At 37.6% G+C, this 23,683-nt stretch overlaps 3 protein-coding genes across 3 annotated transcripts; all 3 read right to left on the bottom strand.

Moving 5' to 3' along the window:
- Positions 1-399: 399 nt before the first annotated feature.
- Positions 400-1,803, bottom strand: LOC110763575 (uncharacterized). The gene is made up of 3 exons (XM_021966385.2): positions 1,594-1,803; positions 1,201-1,491; positions 400-1,068 (listed from the first exon to the last, which is right to left on the bottom strand). Exons 1-3 carry the CDS (start codon positions 1,801-1,803, stop codon positions 400-402), a joined length of 1,170 nt encoding a protein of 389 aa, XP_021822077.1.
- A 2,431-nt stretch (positions 1,804-4,234) lies between these two features.
- On the bottom strand, positions 4,235-6,978 carry LOC110763548 (protein SIEVE ELEMENT OCCLUSION B-like). The gene is made up of 7 exons (XM_088246946.1): positions 6,781-6,978; positions 6,554-6,646; positions 5,968-6,413; positions 5,766-5,866; positions 5,533-5,663; positions 4,984-5,442; positions 4,235-4,813 (listed from the first exon to the last, which is right to left on the bottom strand). The coding sequence occupies exons 1-7, from the start codon at positions 6,976-6,978 to the stop codon at positions 4,235-4,237; spliced, it is 2,007 nt and encodes a 668-aa protein (XP_088103072.1).
- Positions 6,979-10,472: 3,494 nt separating this feature from the next.
- LOC110763574 (protein SIEVE ELEMENT OCCLUSION B-like) lies at positions 10,473-20,063 on the bottom strand. The gene is made up of 9 exons (XM_088247009.1): positions 19,824-20,063; positions 19,564-19,635; positions 19,128-19,220; positions 18,439-18,893; positions 18,185-18,279; positions 17,953-18,086; positions 17,639-17,851; positions 11,208-11,426; positions 10,473-11,057 (listed from the first exon to the last, which is right to left on the bottom strand). Exons 1-9 carry the CDS (start codon positions 20,061-20,063, stop codon positions 10,473-10,475), a joined length of 2,106 nt encoding a protein of 701 aa, XP_088103135.1.
- Between the last annotated feature and the right edge of the window lie 3,620 nt (positions 20,064-23,683).

The raw sequence follows: 23,683 nt of genomic DNA, 5'->3' as shown, positions 1-23,683 counted from the left end.
TAAGGGAGACAAGTTTGGCAATCTTAGTTACTTCATTTAGCAAATGATCAACCTGATCTTGCAAAGATTTGGGATTCCTTCTAGATTTTGAAGATAATTTTCTAGTCTTATCTTTTTTGTACATATGACAGACTGGTCGAATATGACCAGTCAACCCACACCTGTGACAAGTTGTAACAAACTTAGGTTTCTTGTCTACCTGCTGAACATTAAGAGGTGCAATGGCTGGAGTTTTTGACTTGACAAACTTAGTGGTAGAGCTAGACGAACTAGAATCAAAATGATTAAATCCAAGACCACCTTTGTCCCCATGAAGTTTTCCCATATTCAACATTTTGTCAATTTTTGAGGCTCCAATGGTCATAGATATAACCTTACTTTTTGCTTCATTCAATTCACCTAGGAGCTGTTGTTTGAGTTTTGAAAACCAATGTTACTCTCCTTGAGCACATTAACTTGATTTTCAAGATTACTCCTAATTGACACAAGTGCAACAATTTCTTTTTCTAGAGACTCAAATTTGTCACTCAACTCCTTTTTGGTTTCTTTTAAGATGAGAATTTCATGTTGAAGATCTCGGTTATTGGCCTCAAGTTTGAGACACTCTTCTTTGAAGGAAAATGTCTCTTTGAACAAGCAATCATATTTTCTTCCTAATGACTCGTATGACAAGTCATCTAACTCAGAATCAGATTCATCAGACACCAGCTGCACAGAGGCAACAAAGGCAACTTGTTGGTCATCATCATCAAAGGAAGATGAATCCTCTTGAGATACTTCACTTTCACTCTCACTCCAGCTCACTTTCATGGCTTTGTCCTTTCCTTTGGAGTATTTTTTCTGATTGTTTGCACAGTTGGTAGCATAGTGCCCAATGCCTCCACAAGTGAAGCACTTGACTGATTTTATAAAATCTTTAGTGAAAGGTTTGACATCCTTGTTCCTCTCATTAGACCGATCAGTTGATGGTCTAAATTGTCTCTCACTACCAGAGCTGCCCTCTCTAGCAAACTTTCCTTTATCCTTAAGAATTCTCCTAAATTTTGTGACAAACAAACCCATCTCATCCTAAAAAACTGAGGATTTATCACCACCTTTCAGAGATGAATCATATACTCCTTAAAGTGCAATATTTTTTGATTTTTTAGTGTCATTTTCTTCCATATTCAACTCCATCTCATAGGTTTTCAATTTTCATACAAGCTTGCCAAGCTTAATTTCATTTAAGTTTTGGACCTCCATGATTGCGGCTTTCTTTGCTTTAAACCTAGATGGCAGAACACGAAGGATTTTCTGAACAACAAAAAGCTCTTCAATAGGTTGACCAAGACTCATGGCTTCATTTGTGATCATTTCAACTCTCCCATAGAACTCAGAAATAGACTCAGTTTCAGACATCCTAAGTTCTTCAAATTGTGCAAGCACCATATGAAGTTTTAGGGTTCTAACTTGGTCATCCTCTTCATGAACCACTCTTAGTTTATCCCAAGCCTGTTTAGCATTAGGGATGTGTTGTATATGTGAAAACTATGTGCTAGACAAGGCTGTAACTAAGGCATTTCTGGCCTTCTTGTTTGAATATGCAACAAACACCTCAGCTTCAGTCCATTCCAACCTAGGCTTGCGGACAACTTTACTCTCAACAGTCTTGACTGGAGCAACCCACTCTTTTGTGAGATACTCACTTGCATACTTATCAAGGGCATCAAGGAATATCTCAAATTTTTCTCTCCATGCAGCATAGTTGTTTCCGTCAAAGTAAGGAGGAGAGTTGCAAAATCCAGCAACTTGATCCCTTTCCATAGTGAGCACACCTAAACACCAAAACAAATCCTAAGATCTCTCTATTTGTGTTAAAAGCTGACACTTGAAGCTTAGTTCTTCATGGCAATGGCAGCTCCTTCTCCAGCTCGTTCATCCCATGGCACTAGCTTGCAAGCTCTAACTCAAACAGAAACCAAATTTGGATTCAAAGGAGAATGACTAATTTCTTCAAGAAACCATACTCTTGAAGAAATCAGTCTTGAATCTGACCTAGATATAAATGAGAGAGTGTTTGATCTAGCAAGATGATGTTTTCATATTTCAAATGCAGTTTTTCAAAAGGAAACCATTTGGAAAACTCAAGGATGAAAAATATGAAGGTAGCTCTTGAGGAAGAAGCGATAGTTTCCAAGGAAACTTTCCAAAACTTCCTACAAAAGTGACGGCTGCCAAATGAGGAATTGGTTTGCCTTTACACCAAAATTCCTAGGTTAGAATCATACAATGGCAGCTCATAATTTTGCAAAATAAGACAAAAATATATGGGTAGGATCCAGCTGGAACAGTGAGCTGGAATTCCTACTAAGGCAGAGGTTGACTAGTCATACGAAGGAAGGATGACTAGTCATAATCTTCAGAAGTTAGAAAATGCAATGCAAAATTTACCTTTTGTCAAACCTATTGTTGTCCATCATAATGTATCCAATTAAGCATACCTAGAGATGTAATTCTTAATCTAGACTAGAGCTTGAGAAATTACAATGATTGTCCTATTACAAAATTGTCAAGAGAAGCCAAAAGAAATACTCAAAATGCATACATTAACAAGCACCGTATTCATTGATTTTGTAGGACACAATTGGATGCGGAAACGTTTTTCGATTTGTCTAATTTGTTTCAAGGATGATATATGAATGAAGACTTGAAACATAGATGGTTGAAAAAACAAATCGTGGGGTACCCTAAAGGGTGTCCCTTAAAATAAATTATTTGAGGGATCCCTCAATGTAAGGGGACTAAATATATAAGGTGTTTCCTTGTATATATATACATGCCTTACAGGTAATAGTTTTTTTCTTGAGTTTTCCAAAGCAATTTTTATGGTGTATTATTTCAATATACTTAAGTGTGAGTATACGTGTTGTGGTTGTGGAGGTATGATTTTCTTTTCCCTTTTTTTTTTTTTTGGTAACCTTTTAGATAGGTACGTTTTAAAGATCCATACCAAAGATATTATATGAGGCTTGCAGAACTGACTGTTCTTGCAGATAGAGGCTTGCAGAATTGCAATGTCCTTGAAACAAAATTTCACCCCTACTAAGTGCTTATAGTTTTGCAGGCATCTATCCCACCAAGATACAACTATCTAAATCAAAGTCCCAGTACTGGCAAAATCTATGTGTTTATCGCTTAGGCTTATACATGAATATGATATGAAGTTGTCTACGAATTTGATGTATATATCTCTATAAGAGAACATATGTATTTGTAGAGTGCCTGTATCTCACAAAAGACACAACCCAATCAGATAATGTTTTAAAGATAACGTTTTAAAGACATTATCTAATATTTAATCTAATTAACTAGGTTTAATCTAAATCACAGAGCCCAAGGCTCAATGCCCATCTTTTGATTAATTAAGTATATATTAATTAATCATTGACCCAACTAATTAGGCATTGACCCAAAGGCCAAACTCACAAGCCACTCAATTGGGCCACTTACATAACCTAACCCAAACTAATCTATTTCCAAGAGTCATTCTATAGTGAGGGCCTAATGTAATATCCCACATCGACCAACGGAGAGGGGGGTGATGTGCCTTATATGTGCATACCCTCATCCATCTAGCACGAGGCCTTTTGGGAGCTCACTGGCTTCGGAGTCGTAGGAACTCCGAAGTTAAGCGAGTTGAGGGCCAGAGCAATCCCAGGATGGGTGACCCACTGGGAAGTTAGTCGTGAGCTCCCAGAAACAAAACCGTGAGGACCAGAGAGAGGAGGTCAAAGCGGACAATATCATGCTACGGCGGAGCCGATCCCGGGATGTGACACCTAATATATGGCCCTTAGGTAAGGCCCTATATATCTTTTATCTATTGGATCAAATTGGTTAACTTGATCCAATGATTACGAGATAGGGCCTCACATAAGGGCCATATATAAAGCGCTCATTGTAGAATTTTTGCTACTTCCAAGTGGAGGTCTTACAATGTGGGACTAATTTCAACTCAAATATGCTTGCAATGCCTTGCAAAGCCAACAAACAGTACATTGAAATTATTCAATACATTATTGACCAATAAAACATTAACATCACAAAGACTGCCATGAATAATCTGGCCGAAAGAAACATAATAGAACAATTACACAACCTGTACTCCACATTACAGGAATGGGAAATTAGATACCCTTTTATTCTAGCATAATATCCACTGCTGCAGTGGTACTAAAAGAACGGAACCCAGAACTTAATGATGCACATTAGGAGCATCAATGTGGCAGCACTTGTAACTGATAAAAGTCTCCATGCTACGGTTGCAATCGGGACATTTCATTGTGTCCGGGACCTTCCCGGTAGAGCCTGGAATATCAAGGCGGCAGCAAGGTGTAAGGCGAATCTTCCCATGGTATGTTGTGAAACAAAACTCAAAGCCTTTCTCTCTCACTTGTCCCTTCCATTTGTCAAAGTCCTCTATCACCTTCAAAATTGAGATACCATGACCAGCGACAACCAAAGAAGACCCCTTGCTGAGCACAGCCCATCCACTTTCATTTTTGTAAGAAAGTAGCTTTTGGATTTCTAGTGTGGCTGAGTCGGCCTGCTTGTGTATCTTGGTGTGGAACAGGCTTTCTACTCCGGTCCAGAAGCGCCATAGAATGCCAAAGTCATCTTCTCCCTTGCTGTCTTTACCCACACAAAACAACTTTATGTTAATCTTTGCTTCTTTCAAGACGAGATCATTTGCAAGAGCAGTTGCTTTCTCTTTGAATTGTTTCATCCAGTCTTTGTCTTTGCCTCCATAGAAGAAAATGTAGTCATCCTCTTTCTGTTATTAAACCACCAAAACTTGCTTTGTCATGAAATTTATATCATAGATTCAAATACGGGTAATGTCAGAGGGACCCTAAATGTATGGCTTTGGTTCAAATTGCATGCATGCAATGTCATTGATAAATGTATGGCTTTTGTTGGAATTATTAATTAAAAGGAACTTACAGCGTCGGGTGGAGTCGGATAAATCTCTCTGATTAAATTGCCAAACCATTCGCGAGACTTTGAGATTTCTTTTTCTGTTGCTTCTGTGAAAGGGAAAGCCTTGGGTCCCCATACCCGAATCATGTGGAATGCGTTGTAATGTTCAACCTTTCCTTGTGGGCTCATCACCACCAATGTAGGCTTACCCTTGAAGTTCCACTCCTCCTTGATGAACCTGATACCAGCTATGGGTGCAGAAATCTGCACTGTGTACCACGGCATCTTGATCCTGAGGGTGTCGAACTTCTTTCGCAGCTCGTCGGTCCACTGCTCGACGATTGGAATCCACACAATCTTATGCTGGTCCTCTCTCTTAATGAACTCATAAATCGGTTTGAGGATGGAAATGTCATCGTCAGTGATTTCTAGGCTCGAAAGGAATAGTAGTATGTTTTTCTTCCTCAGGATGTCGATATCAACCTGTTTAAACAATTAGGCCACCACAATTTCACTCTATTTAAAACCTAATATACTTCTTAAACAACAATTTGTAAGGGCAGTAGAGCAAACCGTTTGTTTAGTAGAACCATCAATCAGTGGCTGAACATTGTCTTTGCTAAAGATCAGGGCCTTGAAAACCTCCTTGATTTCAGTAGGAGTTCGAAAGATTTTCCTTATCCTCCGGTAAGCTTCTGCGTCCTCTGTGGATTATACAGAAAATTACTTTCTTCAGCATTTCATTAATTGTACAACATATGATATTAATATGACTCCTAATGAAGGATCTGCAAGTAATTACACACCAACTTGTTTTCTACAAATTCTCAGATGTATGTTAAGCTTGTTCAGGATGAAATGGATTTTTTGAGCGTACGGGACTAGGTCATGCTCATGCTCCTTGTCCCTGAAACAAAGGCAACCATGGTCATATACTATTTTGAAGTACTAAACAAATATTGAATTTTTTTTGGTCAGATATCAATTAAGAATGAAGAGTTGACGTACTCATCACTGGTGAGAATAGTGACCTTAGTTGCGCAAGCAACAAGAGTCACAATAGCCCAAAACGCATCCACTGGAATATGTTCCATTGCTAATGCCAACTCCGGCACATCCTTTGGATCGTAACTGGAAAGCTTTTCGAACTGATCGAAGATCCCGATAACTTGCATTGTAACCTTGATCAAGTTGTTAAGCTCAAGCACTGCTTGCCTTCTTTCTTGCAGGTTTGAGGGCTTGAGGAGGAAAGGGACTCTCTTCAGGATTGAAATTGATTTGGCAAGTCGGTCCGATTCCTGAGCCTGGGCAAGGAGCCAGAACTCCCCATATTCCATAGCAAAAGCTGCCAGAGTCAGCACTGCCTTTGCTTCCCATGAATAGTTTGACAGCTTGTTCAGTATTGCAAGGGCAGTTTCATGGGCAACTTTCTCACCAGGAGGTTTGCATTGCATCTGAAAATTTCAAGTATTTAATAGTTTTAATATGAAAAATACGAAAGCAAACAATAAAATAAAAAATAATAATAATGTATGTACATGAAAATTGTTACAAGCAATATAAAAAAAATTTATTTATTTTGTGAGGTAATTACCTCGCTGGCTATGGACTTAAGTGTGCACAATGGTGTACTGTAGTTGGCTTTGAGGGGATTCTCCTCTATGTTTTCCTCATGCACTTGGATACCCTGCAACAACCCACAAGTTTACGTAGCAGCGCTTTGGATATTAATAATAATTAATAATGATCAATGGTATGATAATATAACAGATTATATATATAAAATAATAATAATTAATAAGAATATTTGTGATAAAGTACCTGCATAATTTTGTCGACAGTTCGGATTGCATGCTTGAGGATGTTTTCAACAATTTCGAAAAGAGAATCCTCATCAAAGGAAGTATCAACATTGACATGATGAGTTGCATAAATTTGGTCCAAGATTTTCTTATCAGACATGGAAAACAGGCTAGCCTCAACTTTGAAAAATAAATTTTTGGTGAGGTCGCCTAGCATGATGATGACTCTTGGGGATTTCAAAGGCTATAAGGCTAAAGAACGGGTATTGGTTCGTAGCTTGATGTGTTGGTGCAGCATCCTTGCAATATGCCTGCCCTATTTATAGCCATATTCAGTTTGCACTGGTCTAAACTTGTCCCAAATAAAATATTACTCCCCACGTTATCACCATGTGAAGCTACTGAAACTGAAAGAGACAATAAGGTTGAAAACAACAGACAAAAGGCCATCACAAATATCACAGTGGACACGTATATGTAAATGTACCTCGTCACATTACAAAAAAAAAAGGTTTATGTACACATTTCAGATTGTAATTTGTCTATAAGGAGTCAAGTATATATTTTCCTATCAAAATCCCAAATAGTAGGAACAGTACTTGAGTAAGGAGTCAAGTATTTTCCTATCTGAACTCTGGAACAAATATAGAACTTGGGTTCTAATTGTGTTAAAGAGGTTCAATATCATTTTGAAGGTTAAAAACAGAACTCACGTAATTGCTTCACCACAAAGACAATATAAATATAAATGCATAATCACATAATATAGAAAATAATTCAATTTGAAGTATTATAGAACTTTTCATGACTTTTTTTTTAACTTTCATATTGCACCTCCGGTTAACTATCACACTCACATTTTCATTCTCCCCCCTATAGATTAGTCGTGTTCACATAAATCATGCATTTTCAATTAGATATTCCAACTACTCTAATTGGGTGTTTTAAAGTATGATGCAAGAATGATGACAAGTGTCATAAGATTAGCTATTGTGTATATATTAATTCTTTCTTGTTTAAAAAAATTAAATGGCTTTGGACAGATAATCAATCAGAAATGATTGACATGGTCTGAAAGAGAAAAGCCCTACAATTAATTCTACCAGATTTTAGATTATAGAAACACATTGGTCAGTTTCGTTGATCCCACTTGGGCGCTTACAGTCTTGTCTAATAATTTAAAAATTCCCACTAAACTAACCATGGCTGACAAAGTGTGAATGTTTATGTACCTCGTATTTTGAAAATTGAACATGCATGATTAAATATAAAGACACCTGATTAGCGTACTAAAACAGTTTACTCTCTTTTTCTGTGCAGATCAGAAGATCATGAAATATATTTGTGCATGTATTATTAATGTACGCAACTCCACCACTTTTGTACATATGTGGCGAGTCGTCCGACGTCATCCATTTCGTTGTTGCCTTACGTCATTTGTCTTTTTTTCAATTTCTTATATCACCGTTCATACTTACGTGTTAATTAGTGGCTTCTTAGAAAACAGAACAATAAAATATAGGATATGAATTGTGTACATCAAATCATCAAACCCCAAATTGAAATTAGGATGCAACAAAATGAAACAATATATTAGAGCAATTGGTATAAAGGGGGTGTCTTATACGTTTTAAAACATTTATAGGAAAAGTATGGATTTAGCCGAGTTTTTGAGGGCCTAATGTGAAAGTAAAGAATTAAATCTCTTTCTATTGCTTTATAATTTTTTATTATTAAATACATCCAAATTTTTATAGACTCGTAAAAAATTCCGATTGACTACGTATATGAACTTTTTAAAAACTTCATTAAAATCCAAAAAAAATCCTGTATTGATTCTTCAACATAGAATACAATACAGACCCACATTATTTGCCCAAGAACCCCAACAAATTATAAAGATTAATCTACAGTATTTTAAATGTCCAGATGTGTTGTGTATTCCCGTTGGCCACTAATTGTTATTATTATCTCCAATTAACCATTCCCACTAACTAAACCATAATTTTCTTTTATGTCTTCATATTCACATGGCATCGCTTAGCAGTCTTAAATAATAAAATATATTGCTGCTGCAAAACATATCCCGACTCTTTCTGGGTAGATCCGATCAAAAGATCGTGAAATATATATTCTGTACACTTGTATTTTCTTTCATTCATCAATGACCATTTCACTGTTGCAACGTGTGAATATCATGCACGTCGGCACTTGTTAAAGATAAGATTAATTACCAGACCAAAAAAAAAGGTAAGATTAATTAGTGGAGTAGTATGACTATTTGTTTTACTTTCACACTGGTTATTAGTTTATACCACAAACACTGTTATGAAATTTGCATGATGTCATACCTTAATAGGGCCGAACTAAAATTTTTTCAATGAGTGGGCTAGTTAAAGTTATTAACTTCAAATCTAATGATAATTTTTCTTTTGGTATTTACATTTTTTATAAGTTTTCTAGAAATAAAAGTATACATTAAATCATATAAATCACGCTAATTACAAACACAAGAAAAAATAAAATTAGAGCCATATAATTCACCAAAGGGTGAATTTCATTTAGAAAAATGCTTCTCTTTTGGAGATAAATTAATGGAAAAAGATTAAAATTGATGTTGGGACAAACTTTGACACCAAATACAAATGTGGAAGACCTTTGACTATGCCTATTAGTGTTGAAAGGTATGAAAATGTATATATTTTTATTTATTTTTAGTTTAAAAAATTAGGATATATATATTGCATTTGTTTTTTTTTTTTTCCCAAACCTTCCCTAGGCTGAGGGCAGCCCTTGCACTGGTTCCACCCATTAATATGCAGCTAAGGGAAGAGAATAGTCAAATGAGTATCTTTGAGGATGCGTCCTTCAGAGAGTTGGGTGCGGATTTGTTAATGAATTTTAATTTTAATCCTTAGATAACTTGGGCGGCTGAGATGTAAAATTAAGGGTTATATACAGTTTTGCCCCATGAACTATACCATAATTGTCAATTTTCCCCTTAAATTTTTTCTCCAGTAAATTAAGGTAAATTCTAGACAATGCATATATACACCCTGTGCACGTAAATATTGTATTTACATTTTCACATAATATTAATTGAAGCGGAATGCGAGAAATGCGTGTACTCTAAATGTAGAGGCTCGCAATCCGTGAAAAAAAAAAAAAAAAAAAACACCCAATAACCTAGCTAGTCCTCCTACCCAGCAATACCCGTCACAAACATACTACAAACTATCAGCACTTTCACTTCCTTTTTCTACTGCTAAAATCTTGTAGATGTGAGATTGAGATTGGGTTCTTTTTCCACATATAATTGATTGATAAGGTTCAACTCTAAAATTAATTGGCAATAAGTAAGTGATAAGCTCGTTTAAAGTCCCTTAACTTTTCATTGTGACGTATAAATTAAAAGAAGAACATGAGTGAGCGACCATGAAAAATTTGCGGTGAAATATGTTTAAACGTAACTTTATTGAAAAGATTAACATAATAGGATTGCAATTTTCCAACATGCAGTACTTGAAACAAAAACAAGCATTGTGGGCATCACAATCACATTACGAACGTAATGGCTGCCCATTATTTTATCAAATGAAGACACGAACTCAAATGAAAACAACATGCATTCTTAACCCTTGCTGATCTCTCGGTGATCTTTTTGTTTCATGGTGCGGAGCGCGCAAGTAATTACCAAGTGATCGGAGGCGCCTACTTCTTGACATGGCAGCACTTATATCTAACAGATATCTCCATGAGATTGCCACACTCGTAGCAGATCATGGCCGCTAAGGTGCTTCGTGCTGCACTTGGGATGCTAAAGCAGCTGCAGACGTGACCAATTTTTACAACCTCCTCCTTATGCTGTTGCTCAAAAACTTGTCCAAAGTTTTCTATTGTTATTGTTACTTGCTGATTCCACGTGTAGTATTTCTCCAGGACCGTATAGATTGTCGAACCGGCACCAATGGTCACGATCCTACGGCCTTGGATGAGCACAGCCCATCCACTCTTGTCATCTTTGTAGGAAAGCAGCTTTTGAACTTGTCTTACCACGTCGTCAATCTGCTTGCTGCTAACCTTGATATGGAACATGGTTTCTATGGCGGACCAGAAGGTGTTAAAGCTGTCATCACCTGCATCATTATTTGCATTCTTCTCCACATGATATAACTCAAGAGAAATCTTTGATCTCTTTAGGATGTCATCATTTTTAAGGGCACTTGCTTTCTCCTTGAACTGATTCGTCCAAACTGAATCCCCTCCGTAGAAGAAAATGTACTTCTCCTGCTTGATCTGTTGGTAACAGAAATGTAAATGTAGAGTCAGTCGATGTTTACATTTAAGAAATGTGCGACCTTCACCGCACGATTCAATGACCATAATACTAATTTATTAAAGTTCTCCTTTAAAGATCATCCATATTTCAGAAAAGAATTAACTTACCCATTCGGTTACAGATGTGTGAATCCCGTCTATTACCGCGGTAAACCATGTATCTCGGAGAGAAAGTAAGAGTTCTTCTTCTTTTTTCTGGTCGAAAGGGAAGGCTTCTTTTCCCCATATTGAAATCATGCGCAGAGCGTTCGAATGCTGGAGCTCACTTTTTGAGTTCAACACCACCAGCATAGGCTTGCCATGGAAGTTCCAATCTTCCTTGATGTACTTGTTGAAGAAAAAAAAAAAATGGCTCAATTAAAGATACAAAAATGAAGACAAGCGACCGGTCGCAGGTTATGGGCGACCGGTCGGTTTCAGGCAGATTGCAAAGTCTGAATTGGTTTTCAACTCTGTGCCAAAGCGACCGGTCGCAAGGTATCTGCGACCGGTCGTAAGGTATCCGCGACCGGTCGCAAGGTATCCGCGACCGGTCGCCCTGACTTTGCTGTTTCAGTTTTCTACGCGTTTTCAAGTCTTCCTTTGTGTGCTATCACTTTCTATCGACTTGCAAGGATATTTCTGATCAATTCTGAGATATTAGAAGGTGGCAAGCAGCTGGAAAGATGGGGAGAACACTTTGGCAAATTGATGACTTGCTTCAATGAGTGAATACTCTCTTGGTTCAAGAGATATATGGCAGCTATCATCCATTGTTCCCTTGCTTTGTGAGCTGCCAAGAACAGGTGTCTAAAGTTATATAACTAAAGCAAGAACGTGCAGAACTTAATGATACCTTATCTTGGAGTCCAAAGGCCTATATAAGAGGGAAGAGGAAGCAAGAGAACATTAAGTTGTGAAGAGCATAATTTTGTGCAAAGTATAGAGAGTTGTAGAGAAGCTGGAAACTTATAAGTTCAGAAAATACCAAGGGGAGAGTAAAAGAGTTCTCTAAGTGTATCAAGTTGTTGAGCAAGGGTGAGAGAGAAACAGATTGTGAGGGTAGATTTCTAAGGGGGTTTCCTTCTTTGTAAACCAAAGTTGTAATCTATCTTCATTAGTGAAAGTTCTCAAGGAGATCACCAAAGAGGAAGTAGGCATTTGGCTGAACCTCTATAAACACTTGTGTCATTTCTATTTGGTTAAATTTCTGTGTGTGTGTAAGACTCATCCATCATAGAGTTTGTCACAAAGTTCATCAACAACAAGGTCCTAAGGGGAAGTGAGTTAGTCTTAATTCACAACAAGTGGTATCAGAGCTGTGTTTTGGCAGCTGGGCTAGTTCTTTTTGGAGTGCTAGTGTGTTGAAGATGACAAGTGAACAAGAAGCTGAGAGTGGTAGTAGTTCACAGCATGTGAAGCATCCACAGGCAGCAAGCATGAAGGTGGAGCTAAAGCCTTTCACAGGCAAGGAGAACTTCACCCTTTGGCAACGAAGGATGAGGTCTGCTCTTACACAACAACATCTCCATGTTGTGTTAGTTGGCAAGGAAAAGAAGCCAGCAGACATGAAAGATGAGGAGTGGAGTGTACTTGACGAGTTAGCCAGAGGAGCCATCGAAAACTACCTCTCCGATGATGTGCTCATCAACGTGTTGAAGGATACAGCGAAGCAAACATGGGAGAAGCTCGAAGAGATGTTTGCAGGGAAGTCGCTGTCCAACAAGCTCTTCCTAAAGGAAGAACTCCTAAATCTGAAGATGGAAGAAGGAGGTAATCTAATGGAACATTTAAGTAGTTTCAATAGATGTGTTGCTGATTTGCAAAGGATGGAAGTTATTTATAGTACGGAGGATAAGGCACTTATGTTGCTAACATCCTTACCTCCGTCCTATAAACACTTCCGAACCACTCTTATGTTCGGGAAGGTCACTCTGGATTTTGAGCCGGTGCTACAAGACATCATGACGCACCATAGGATGGCTCAACGTTCTGGAGAAAACTCTCAAGGTGAAGGTCTATTTGCTAAGACCGATGAGAGGGGTCGTTCAAAGAGGCGTGAAGGCAAGAAAGGCAACAAAGGAAGATCAAAATCCAAGGCGAAAGAAGGTTGTTTCGAGTGTGGGTCAAAGGAGCACTGGAAAAGGAATTGCCCCATATGGAAGGAGAAGAAAAACAAAGGGAAGAATGCAGCAAACACAGCTGAAGAAGTCACGGAAAGTGATGGTGAGCTTTTATGTGTTAATGGCCATGTTAAGACTAATACATATGCTAATTCTTCAAGGTGTTTCTCTTCCGATTGGATTTTGGATTCCGGGTGCTCATACCATATGTGCTCAAACAAGGAGTGGTTTGACACATATGAGAAAGAAGAAGGTGGCGAAGTTGTGATGGGGAATGGCTCGGTTTGTAGAGTCATAGGCACCGGTACAATCAAGATAAAGATGCATGATGGGACGGTTAGGACGCTTGGAATGGTAAGGCATATTCCAAAGTTGCGTAAGAATCTTATTTCCCTTGGAACTCTTGATAAGAATGGTTATTCTGTTAAGGCTAATGGAGGGAAAATCATAATCTCAAAAGGTTCACTTGTGGTTATGAAAGGAGAAGTTCAACCTAATTGTCTATATAGATTGTGTGGTACAACAATAACAGGTGGAGCAGCTGTGTCCACAAGCAAAGACTCGGAGGATGAAACTCAGCTTTGGCATTTGAGGCTAGGGCACATGAGTGAGAGGGGCATGCAGGAACTACACAACCGAAAGTTGTTGAAAGGTGTTCAAAGCTGCAAGCTGGAGTTCTGCAAATTTTGTACCATGGGAAAGCAATCAAAGATAGCTTTCAAGCTGCGAGACAAAGAAGAAGGAAGCACAGGGGTGTTAGATTATATTCACTCGGATGTATGGGGGCCATCACCGGTTAAATCAAAGGGTGGAGCTCGCTATTTCGTGACTTTCTTGGATGATTTTTCCAGGAAGGTTTGGGTCTACTTCATGAAGGAGAAATCTGAGGTCTTCACCAAATTCAAAGTGTGGAAGGCGGAAGTGGAAAATCTAACCGGAAGAAAAATCAAGATCCTAAGGAGTGACAATGGTGGTGAATATAATGGCAATGAATTCCTTGAGTTTTGCAGAAACGAAGGCATAAAGAGGCACTTTACCGTGAAGAAGACGCCCCAACAAAATGGAGCTGCGGAAAGGATGAATAGAACTCTCATGGAGCGTGAAAGATGTATGAGGATTCATGCAGGATTGCCCGAATCATTTTGGGCGGAGTCAGTTAACCACGCTGCCTATTTGGTTAACCGATCACCTTCAAGAAATCTTGAGTTCAAATGTGCAGAGGAGGTATGGTCAAATAAGTCAATAGATTTAACTAATCTTAAAGTGTTTGGATGCAGTGCATTTGCACTTATTCCTAGTGATGAAAGATCCAAGTTGAAGCCTAAGTCACTTGAGTGTATTTTCATCGGCTTTGAGAGCGGTGTGAAGGGCTACAAGCTATGGGATCCAGTGAACCACAAGAAGATACTCAGCAGAGATGTTGTGTTTGATGAAAAGACCATGCCTATGAACAAAGTCAAGAATTCAGAAGTAAAGGAGGATGTTGTTGGGAGAGAAACAATCATTGAAGTTCCACTCAAAAGGATGTCAAGGAAGACTTCACAAAAACAGCCAACTGAAGACGTTCAGGAGGAGGAGGAGTCTGACATAGAGGAGGAAGAAGCTGGGCAATATCAACAACAAACTCAAGAAGAAGAAGAGGCTCAAGATCAGGTGGAGCCGTCATCTATAGCTCGGTCCAGGCCCAAGAGAACCATCAAACCACCTCAAAGGTTTGGATGGGACACGGACTCAGTTCACTATGCCCTAAATGCAAGTGAAGAAGAACCAACCACGTTCCAAGAAGCTGTTGAGAATGAAGAGCGGGAAGGTTGGATGGAAGCTATGATGCAAGAGATGGAATCTCTACACCGAAACTCAGTTTGGGAGTTAGTTCCTAAACCCAAAAATCGCAAGGTTATTGGCTGCAAATGGGTGTTTAGGAAGAAAGAAGAAAAGCATGAGAAGGTAGCCACCATGTTCAAAGCTAGATTGGTGGCCAAAGGATACTTGCAAAAGGAGGGAGTTGATTATGATGAAATCTTCTCACCGGTGGTGAAACATACTTCTATACGGCTGCTACTCTCCATAGTAGCTCAAGAGAACATAGAGGTGGAGCAAATGGATGTGAAGACTGCTTTCCTCCATGGAGACTTGGAGGAAGACATCTACATGAGCCAACCTCAAGGGTTCATTGAAGCAAACAAGGAAAATCTGGTTTGCAGGTTGAAGAAGTCTTTATACGGGCTGAAGCAATCTCCAAGGCAGTGGAATAAGTGCTTCGATTCTTTCATGATGAAGATTGGATATAGAAGATGTGAATCAGATTGCTGTGTATATAGTCATGCATTTAAGGATGGTAACTTCATCCTTTTACTTCTTTATGTTGATGACATGCTAATTGCATGTAGAGATATGTCAAAAATCCAGGAATTGAAGATATTGCTTGGAAAGGAGTTTGACATGAAGGATCTAGGCTCTGCACAAAAGATCCTAGGAATGGAGATAAGGAGAGACAGAAACGCAGGCAAGCTATGGCTATCACAAAGTAAGTACATTTCCAAAGTACTTGAAAAATTCAATATGATGGATTGCAAGCCTGTGTCTACTCCTTTGGCGGAGCATTTCAAATTAAGTGCGCAGGAATGTCCTTCTACGGATGATGAGAAGGAAGAAATGAGCAAAGTTCCATATGCAAGCTTGGTAGGGTGTCTCATGTATGCAATGGTTTGCACACGCCCCGACTTAGCTCAAGCCGTAAGTGTGGTGTCAAGATACATGGCGAATCCGGGTAGACTTCATTGGACAGCAGCGAAGTGGATTCTCAGGTACTTGAAGGGCTCAAGGAGGCTTGGGATATTGTTTGAAAAACAACAAGGTAATGCATGTGTTTCAGGGTATGTAGATTCTGACTATGCAGGGGATTTAGACAAGAGGAGATCCACCACGGGATATGTCTTCATTTGTGGTGGAGGACCAATTAGTTGGAGAGCAGTGTTGCAATCGGTTAGTGCCTTGTCTACTACAGAGGCGGAGTATATGGCGCTCACGGAAGCTTCGAAGGAAGCGGTGTGGCTGAAAAGATTGGCTAAGGAATTCGGGATAGCCCAAAACTTGGTGGTGATACAAAGTGATAGTCAAAGTGCAATCTACCTAGTGAAGAATCAAGTATTTCATGGAAGATCTAAGCACATTGATGTCCGATACCACCGGATAAGGGATTGGGTGAAAGATGGAGACGTCATGATAGAGAAGGTTCATACAACGGAGAACCCTTCAGATTGTCTAACAAAGCCAGTCACAACATCAAAGTTCAAGCATTGTTTGGGCTTGCTCAATCTTGTTCCATGCTAAAGATTGAGGTGGAGTTCTTGAGAGTTATCCGGACGATTCTCAAGAAAGTAAAGATGTCCTGGAAAACCAATGATGTCCACAAGGAGTTTTAATCTCGCCATGGTGGAGATTGTTGAAGAAAAAAAAAAATGGCTCAATTAAAGATACAAAAATGAAGACAAGCGACCGGTCGCAGGTTATGGGCGACCGGTCGGTTTCAGGCAGATTGCAAAGTCTGAATTGGTTTTCAACTCTGTGCCAAAGCGACCGGTCGCAAGGTATCTGCGACCGGTCGTAAGGTATCCGCGACCGGTCGCAAGGTATCCGCGACCGGTCGCCCTGACTTTGCTGTTTCAGTTTTCTACGCGTTTTCAAGTCTTCCTTTGTGTGCTATCACTTTCTATCGACTTGCAAGGATATTTCTGATCAATTCTGAGATATTAGAAGGTGGCAAGCAGCTGGAAAGATGGGGAGAACACTTTGGCAAATTGATGACTTGCTTCAATGAGTGAATACTCTCTTGGTTCAAGAGATATATGGCAGCTATCATCCATTGTTCCCTTGCTTTGTGAGCTGCCAAGAACAGGTGTCTAAAGTTATATAACTAAAGCAAGAACGTGCAGAACTTAATGATACCTTATCTTGGAGTCCAAAGGCCTATATAAGAGGGAAGAGGAAGCAAGAGAACATTAAGTTGTGAAGAGCATAATTTTGTGCAAAGTATAGAGAGTTGTAGAGAAGCTGGAAACTTATAAGTTCAGAAAATACCAAGGGGAGAGTAAAAGAGTTCTCTAAGTGTATCAAGTTGTTGAGCAAGGGTGAGAGAGAAACAGATTGTGAGGGTAGATTTCTAAGGGGGTTTCCTTCTTTGTAAACCAAAGTTGTAATCTATCTTCATTAGTGAAAGTTCTCAAGGAGATCACCAAAGAGGAAGTAGGCATTTGGCTGAACCTCTATAAACACTTGTGTCATTTCTATTTGGTTAAATTTCTGTGTGTGTGTAAGACTCATCCATCATAGAGTTTGTCACAAAGTTCATCAACAACAAGGTCCTAAGGGGAAGTGAGTTAGTCTTAATTCACAACAGTACTTGATGCCTGCTATGTGGGCACCAGCCTGGCCTACTGTGTACCATGGCATCTTAACCCTCAGGGTCTCAAACTTGACTTGCAGCTCTGTAGTCCATTTCTCCACAACAGGAACCCAAACAATCTTGTACTCGTTACTTTTCTTTGTAAAATCATATATGGTTTTGAGAAGAGAAATATAATCTTCTGATATATCTAGGCTCGAAATGAACAATAACACATTTGTCGTCCTTAGGACGTCGATGTGAACCTGTTTAGATAATATTAATGAATTCAGGATCTTGATACATTCTATATATGGTTATTCATTCAAATTCAAAAGAAATATGTGCTATGATCAAGAGAGCAAACCGGTTTCTTAGTAGAACCATCCAAAATGGTCGTGTTGACATTATCCTTGAAAAAGATCAGGGTCTTCATAACCTCCATAATCTCAGTAGGAATTTGAAAGAGTTGCTTCAGCTTCATGTAGGTCTGTAGCTTCTCTGTATTAAATAAGACAAAAAAGGAATGTCAGCATTGCATTACAACTTACAAGAGCAACGTATAACCTTTCCTTGTGAGTTTTCATCATGCAACCTACCTATTTCCTCTTTGCAGATCTTAAGATGTAGTTTGAGTTTATTGAGGATGATTATGATCTTATGAGCATACTGGACAAGATCGGGTGTGTTCCCCCTGACATGAAGGAAGCAAAACAGTTATACTATGTACAAATCAGTTGCTTCATACATATACTGTTTTGGATGATGTACATGTTATTCGATTCGACTGTCAGTCTAAACAATTGAGTAAGGTACATGATGTATAAGCAAGGAGAAGATGGATGAAACTTACTCATCACTAGTAAGGAGGGTGATATTAGTGGCGCAAGCTACAGTTGCAATGATACACCAATAGACATTCACTGAGATATCTTTCCTTGCACTTGCCAAGATTTCTCTCAACTCCTTTACCTCATTATAAGTAATGGACAGCTTCTCCAACTCAAAGATGCAATCAATGACTTGCAAGGTGGACATTATCACATTGTTGAGCTGAGCAACTGCTTGGCCTCGTTGCTTGAGGTTTTCAGGCTTGAGAAGGACTGGTACTCCCTTGAGGAATGCCACGGACTTGGCAAGTTGGTCAGATTGTTGATGCCGGGCAGTGAGCCAGAACTCACCATATTCCAAAGAAAAAGCAGCCAGGGCCAGCACAGCCTTCGCTTCCCATGAATACTTTGACACCTTGTTAAGTATTTTCAGCGTAGCATCGTGGGCATTCTCTTCACCTGGAGCCTTACATGGCACCTGAAATGTCATATTTAATTACTATGATTATTAGTTAAATATGTATTAATATGGATAGAATTCATATTGTCCTAAAAAATGAAGAAAGCATCTATACACACACACACATAGATTCATAGGGCTTGGGTTTAGTGGTATTTATTGTCCCAAATTCTGAGTTCCTTCTCCCAATTGATAAAATGAAATTAATTAAAGAATCAAACCAATAAGGAAATTATAATGCAATGAAATTACCTCGCGGATTATGGACTTTAGAAGGCACAATGGGGTGCTGAAGCTGGGTGCAATAGTTATTCCATCCCTAGTGTCAGCATACACTTGGGTGGCCTGCAAAAGAAGTCACAAGCAATAAATTACAACCCCTTCTACTTTCCTTGTCCGATTGGTTTGATATATGATCCTAGATGAAACCCTAACCCACTACTTCCGGAATCTTCACACGCCCCACCCACTGAAGTTATTTTGGGAAAGCATGGTCCTCGTTCACGTCCACAGAACCGGAAATTCTTCCTTCTTCTATTTGATTACGGATTTGATCCATGGAAAATGTATCATAATTGGTTCTTTTTCTTTTGTTGCACTTGAATTGTTTGATGCAATTTTATTGTGTTTGTAGATGCATATTCGATTGATAAAATGAAAGGGTATATTATGTTGGAAAAGAATGTACCATTGGTTTGAGGTTGAGCATTATTTGGATTAAATAATCAAATACTCCAATGGGTTCCGTGACATTTGTAGTCTGTACACGTTAAATCAAATGAAAGATGTACACATTGTAATGTGCAAATTGTAGAATATATATATGTTCCCTAATGTGCCAAAAAAAAACAATTAAGAGCCATGTCGAATCACAACCAACATCAAAATCATGATACTAGCGCTGGTGATTTGCACCGTGAGTAAATTATAATTTTTATTTGTACGTACCTTGTGGTCAATATTATCAATGATCTGCTTTGAACACTTAATGATGCTCTGAGTGATGGAGAAAAGGGAACGCACGTCAAAGGAATCATGCTCATGACTAACTACATGAGTGGCATAAATGCCTTCCAAAATTTCTGTGTCACTCATGGCAAACAGGCTCTTCTTAGCAACCTCCATTGCTTCATCACTTGCAGTAGCACTAGTCACTACTTGAGAGACCGAGATCGAGACAGAGACCATGGTGATGGCTTGGTTGGAATGGAAACTCTAGGTATTGGGGTTTAAGGCGCAGAACACAAAATAACTAGGATGGCTTGTCTTTGCAGTGAGTTCAGTGCCTGCCTACAGCCCTATTTATAGTCTTCTAAGCTGATTCCCGTTGGACACCTTAATTAGGTCAGTAGCGTATAACAAGGATCCACCATACTATTTTATTATGCTCCCGATTTGCCATATGATATGTTTCACATTGGATCCAACTTCTTTTATATTTATTAATGCTTTCTTGTTTCAAAAAATTAAGGGAGTTTCACTAAAATACCCAAAATGGGGGCTGAAATTATAAAAATACCCAACACCCAAAACACTTTATAAACATACCCAAAACTCATCATTACACACACTCAAAACCCATTTATAAACATACCCAAAACTCATCATTACACACATACCCAAAACCCATTTTGGGTATATTTCTATGTTTAAATAGTGCTTGAGTATTTTTATAAATACATGTCTAGGATTGGGTATTTTTATAAATATCTGACAGAGGATAATCAATCGGAAATAATTGACATATAGACTTAACAAATAGATGGTTTGAATCGAAGAAACAATAATAAATATCGCTCACATTCTAATATAATTTATATCGCTCGAAGAAACAATAAAATAAAATAAAAAAGACTCTACATATCTCGTGTTTTGACTCTTGAATGAAGAATACAGTATATATCACGATGCCAGTTTGTGTTTGCAACAAAATGTTATTATTATTTTCTCCCGTCCAGTTAAGCATTCCCACTGCCTAACCATCCATGGCTGAGAAAGTATTTAATGTTTATGTTCCTCTTATTTGGAAATAAGAACATGCATGCATGATTAAATATAAGACACCTGATTAGCGTACCAAAACAATTTACTCTTTTTTTCTGTGTAGATCCGAAGATCACGATATATATATTTGCACTTGTCGTCTAACGTCATCGATGTCGTTCCTGCCTTACGTCACCACTAATTTTTTGTTAAAATATCCATGCGAGAATTCGTACTTACGTGTTAATTGGTGGCTTCTGATAAGTTTTTTGGCTTATTATCACAAAAGGTCCCTAAGGTTTACGAAACTATCAGATTGCATCCTTAATGTTTTTTTGTGTCACTCGTGGTCCTCAAGATTAGTATGTATAATCACAAATGGTCCTTACCGTTAGGTTCCGTCAAAAACTCCGTTAGTTTGCTGACGTGGCATATATACATATCACAAAACATCCCTAAGGTTTACACATCTATCACAAATGGTCCTTGCGAAATTTTTTAATTTTTTAATTTAAAATTCATAACATTTTGGTTTTCTTTTTTATATTATTTAAAAATATATATTGTATTTTAAATACATATGACACTATATTTTTGAAGATGTGGGCTCCACATATATGCCACACCAACAAACTAATGAAGTTTTTTTAAAATAATTTAAAATTCATAAAATTTAAAAATGAAAAAATCATTTATATAAGGATTTTAACCTTAAAGACCATTTATAATCCCTAAACCCTTGGTTTTTTTCATTTTTAAATTTTATGAATTTTAAATTATTTTTTAAAAACTCCATTAGTTTGTTGATGTGGCATCTATGTGGAGCCCACATCTAAAATAATATAGTGTCATGTGTATTTAAAATACAATATATATTTTAAAATAATTTAAAATTCATAAAATTTAAAAAATAAAACCAAAATTTTATGAATTTTAAATTTAAAAAATTTAAAAAATTTGCAGGGACCATTTGTGATAGGTGTGTAAACCTCAGGGATGCTTTGTGATATATATATATGCCACATCAGCAAACTAACGGAGTTTTTGACGGAATCTAACGGCAGGGACCATTTGTGATCATACATACTAACCTTGAGGACCACTAATGACACAAAAAAACATTAAGGATGAAATCTGATAGTTTCGTAAACCTTAGGGACCTTTTGTGATAATAAGCCAAGTTTTTTTTATAGTGGAAATGGCTTCCGATAAGTGGGAACGAGAATAAAATATAGGATATTAATTGTAGGCATCAAATCATCAAAGCCCAAGTAGAAATTAGGATGCAACAAATGAAACAATAAAATAGCATTTGTGAATAATTAGAAATTTTTAACGGGTGAGCTAGCTAAAGATGTTAACTTAAAATTTAATGATTAAGGACATAACATAACTATGCTTTTAAAATTCCAGCCCAAAAAAAATTATAGACCAGCCATCCAATTGAATAACCTACCCTTCCAAGGAATTCTTTGCTTGCACTGCATTGCACGTGGAGAATAAAAGAGAGAAAAGAAAGCTTCAGCATGTCTCTAGTATACAACACAAAAGGGGGAAAAAGAGAAAACTCATATTGCACCCTTGCACACGTAAAGGAATGCTCTTGTTGCCGTTGCACTCTGCCTCCTCCAATTTGTGAGGAGCAACCTCATTCTAAACCTCAAAGAGTTGAATTTGAAAGTGTAAGAGCTTAGTCTCAAAGAGCCAATTTTGATCATACTTATTCTCTTGAGTGTGATCCAGGATTACGTTCTCAAAAATCGGGTTCAAAACAAGATAAGTGATGAGTTTCTTGATGATTGTATGTCACTTCACATTAAAAGAGAATTTGATGATAATATAGATAAAAAAAATCAATAATTAATGATTTTAATTCTATGAAGACTAATTAAGGCTCATTATCCTCCCCCCTCCCCTGCGCGCGACTAGGTGTATTATTCATTTTTTGTTATCAATGAAATTACATCGTACTATCGAGTTTTCTATATATTTAGTATTTTTATATGTAAGGTAAATTTAGCCTAGTCAAGTTTGAAATCTTGGGTCCGTCCCTGCTAATAATCAATTTTTTTTGTACTTGTCATTTATGTAGTCTTTTTATAAATAAAAGTATACCTTAAATCATATAAATCACACTACTTCATAACTTCATTGACTAATTTTCAATAAGCTTTAACATAAAATAAATACATATTAAATGTGACCAAAAAACACTTCAACAACATAATTAAAAGTGTACCTATTCAAGTTGTATCATACAATCTTTGAGAGAATTGAATTTTTTTGTTATTGCATTTGAATCAATAAACATTTTTTTTATTAATTATAGATAGAAACTCGTTCTCCATTTTGTTGCTAAGAGCTGTTTTAACAAGTTAGAGAGTTAGGGTTAAGCACTTTACCCTTATAGATTAGTCCTGGTCGGTTGATTGACAATAATGCATTTTCAATTAGATATTCCAACTACTCTAATTAGGTATTTTAAAGTACGATGCAAGAATGATGACAAGTGTCATGAGATTACCTATTGTGTATGCTGTACAAGAGATTTCTGAGTCTAATACAATAACAAGGATCCACCTCATTTCAAATTGGATCCAACTTCTTTTATATATTAATTCTTTCTTGTTTAAAAAAATTAAATGGCTTTGGACAGATAATCAATCGGAAATGATTGACATGGTCTGAAAGCGAAAAGCCCTACAATATTCTAAATTTTTGTTAGTGTCCGACTTTGTAATAGTAGATATAATTACTTATCTTTTTGAGAAAACAAAAAATAAAAGACATACAAATCTCGTGTTTTGACTCTTGAATATAGAATA

The sequence above is a fragment of the Prunus avium genome, chromosome 1, assembly GCF_965620075.1.
Source record: "Prunus avium chromosome 1, drPruAviu1.hap1.1, whole genome shotgun sequence".
In the NCBI taxonomy this organism is placed as follows: Eukaryota; Viridiplantae; Streptophyta; class Magnoliopsida; order Rosales; family Rosaceae; genus Prunus; species Prunus avium.
This window is presented reverse-complemented; position numbering and strand designations above follow the sequence as displayed.

Coding starts and splice junctions, on each gene's coding strand:
- LOC110763575 (XM_021966385.2), bottom strand. CDS start 1,803: ATGGAAAGGGATCAAGTTGCTGGATTTTGCAACTCTCCTCCTTACTTT. Junction 1,492..1,593: donor TGGAATGGACTGAAGCTGAG/GTGTTTGTTGCA, acceptor AATGCTAAACAG/GCTTGGGATAAACTAAGAGT. Junction 1,069..1,200: donor AAATTAAGCTTGGCAAGCTT/GTATGAAAATTG, acceptor TCAGTTTTTTAG/GATGAGATGGGTTTGTTTGT.
- LOC110763548 (XM_088246946.1), bottom strand. CDS start 6,978: ATGCTAGGCGACCTCACCAAAAATTTATTTTTCAAAGTTGAGGCTAGC. Junction 6,647..6,780: donor CTGTCGACAAAATTATGCAG/GTACTTTATCAC, acceptor GGGTTGTTGCAG/GGTATCCAAGTGCATGAGGA. Junction 5,867..5,967: donor ACTATTCTCACCAGTGATGA/GTACGTCAACTC, acceptor CCTTTGTTTCAG/GGACAAGGAGCATGAGCATG.
- LOC110763574 (XM_088247009.1), bottom strand. CDS start 20,063: ATGGTCTCTGTCTCGATCTCGGTCTCTCAAGTAGTGACTAGTGCTACT. Junction 19,636..19,823: donor TTGATAATATTGACCACAAG/GTACGTACAAAT, acceptor TAACGTGTACAG/ACTACAAATGTCACGGAACC. Junction 18,280..18,438: donor ACCCTCCTTACTAGTGATGA/GTAAGTTTCATC, acceptor CCTTCATGTCAG/GGGGAACACACCCGATCTTG.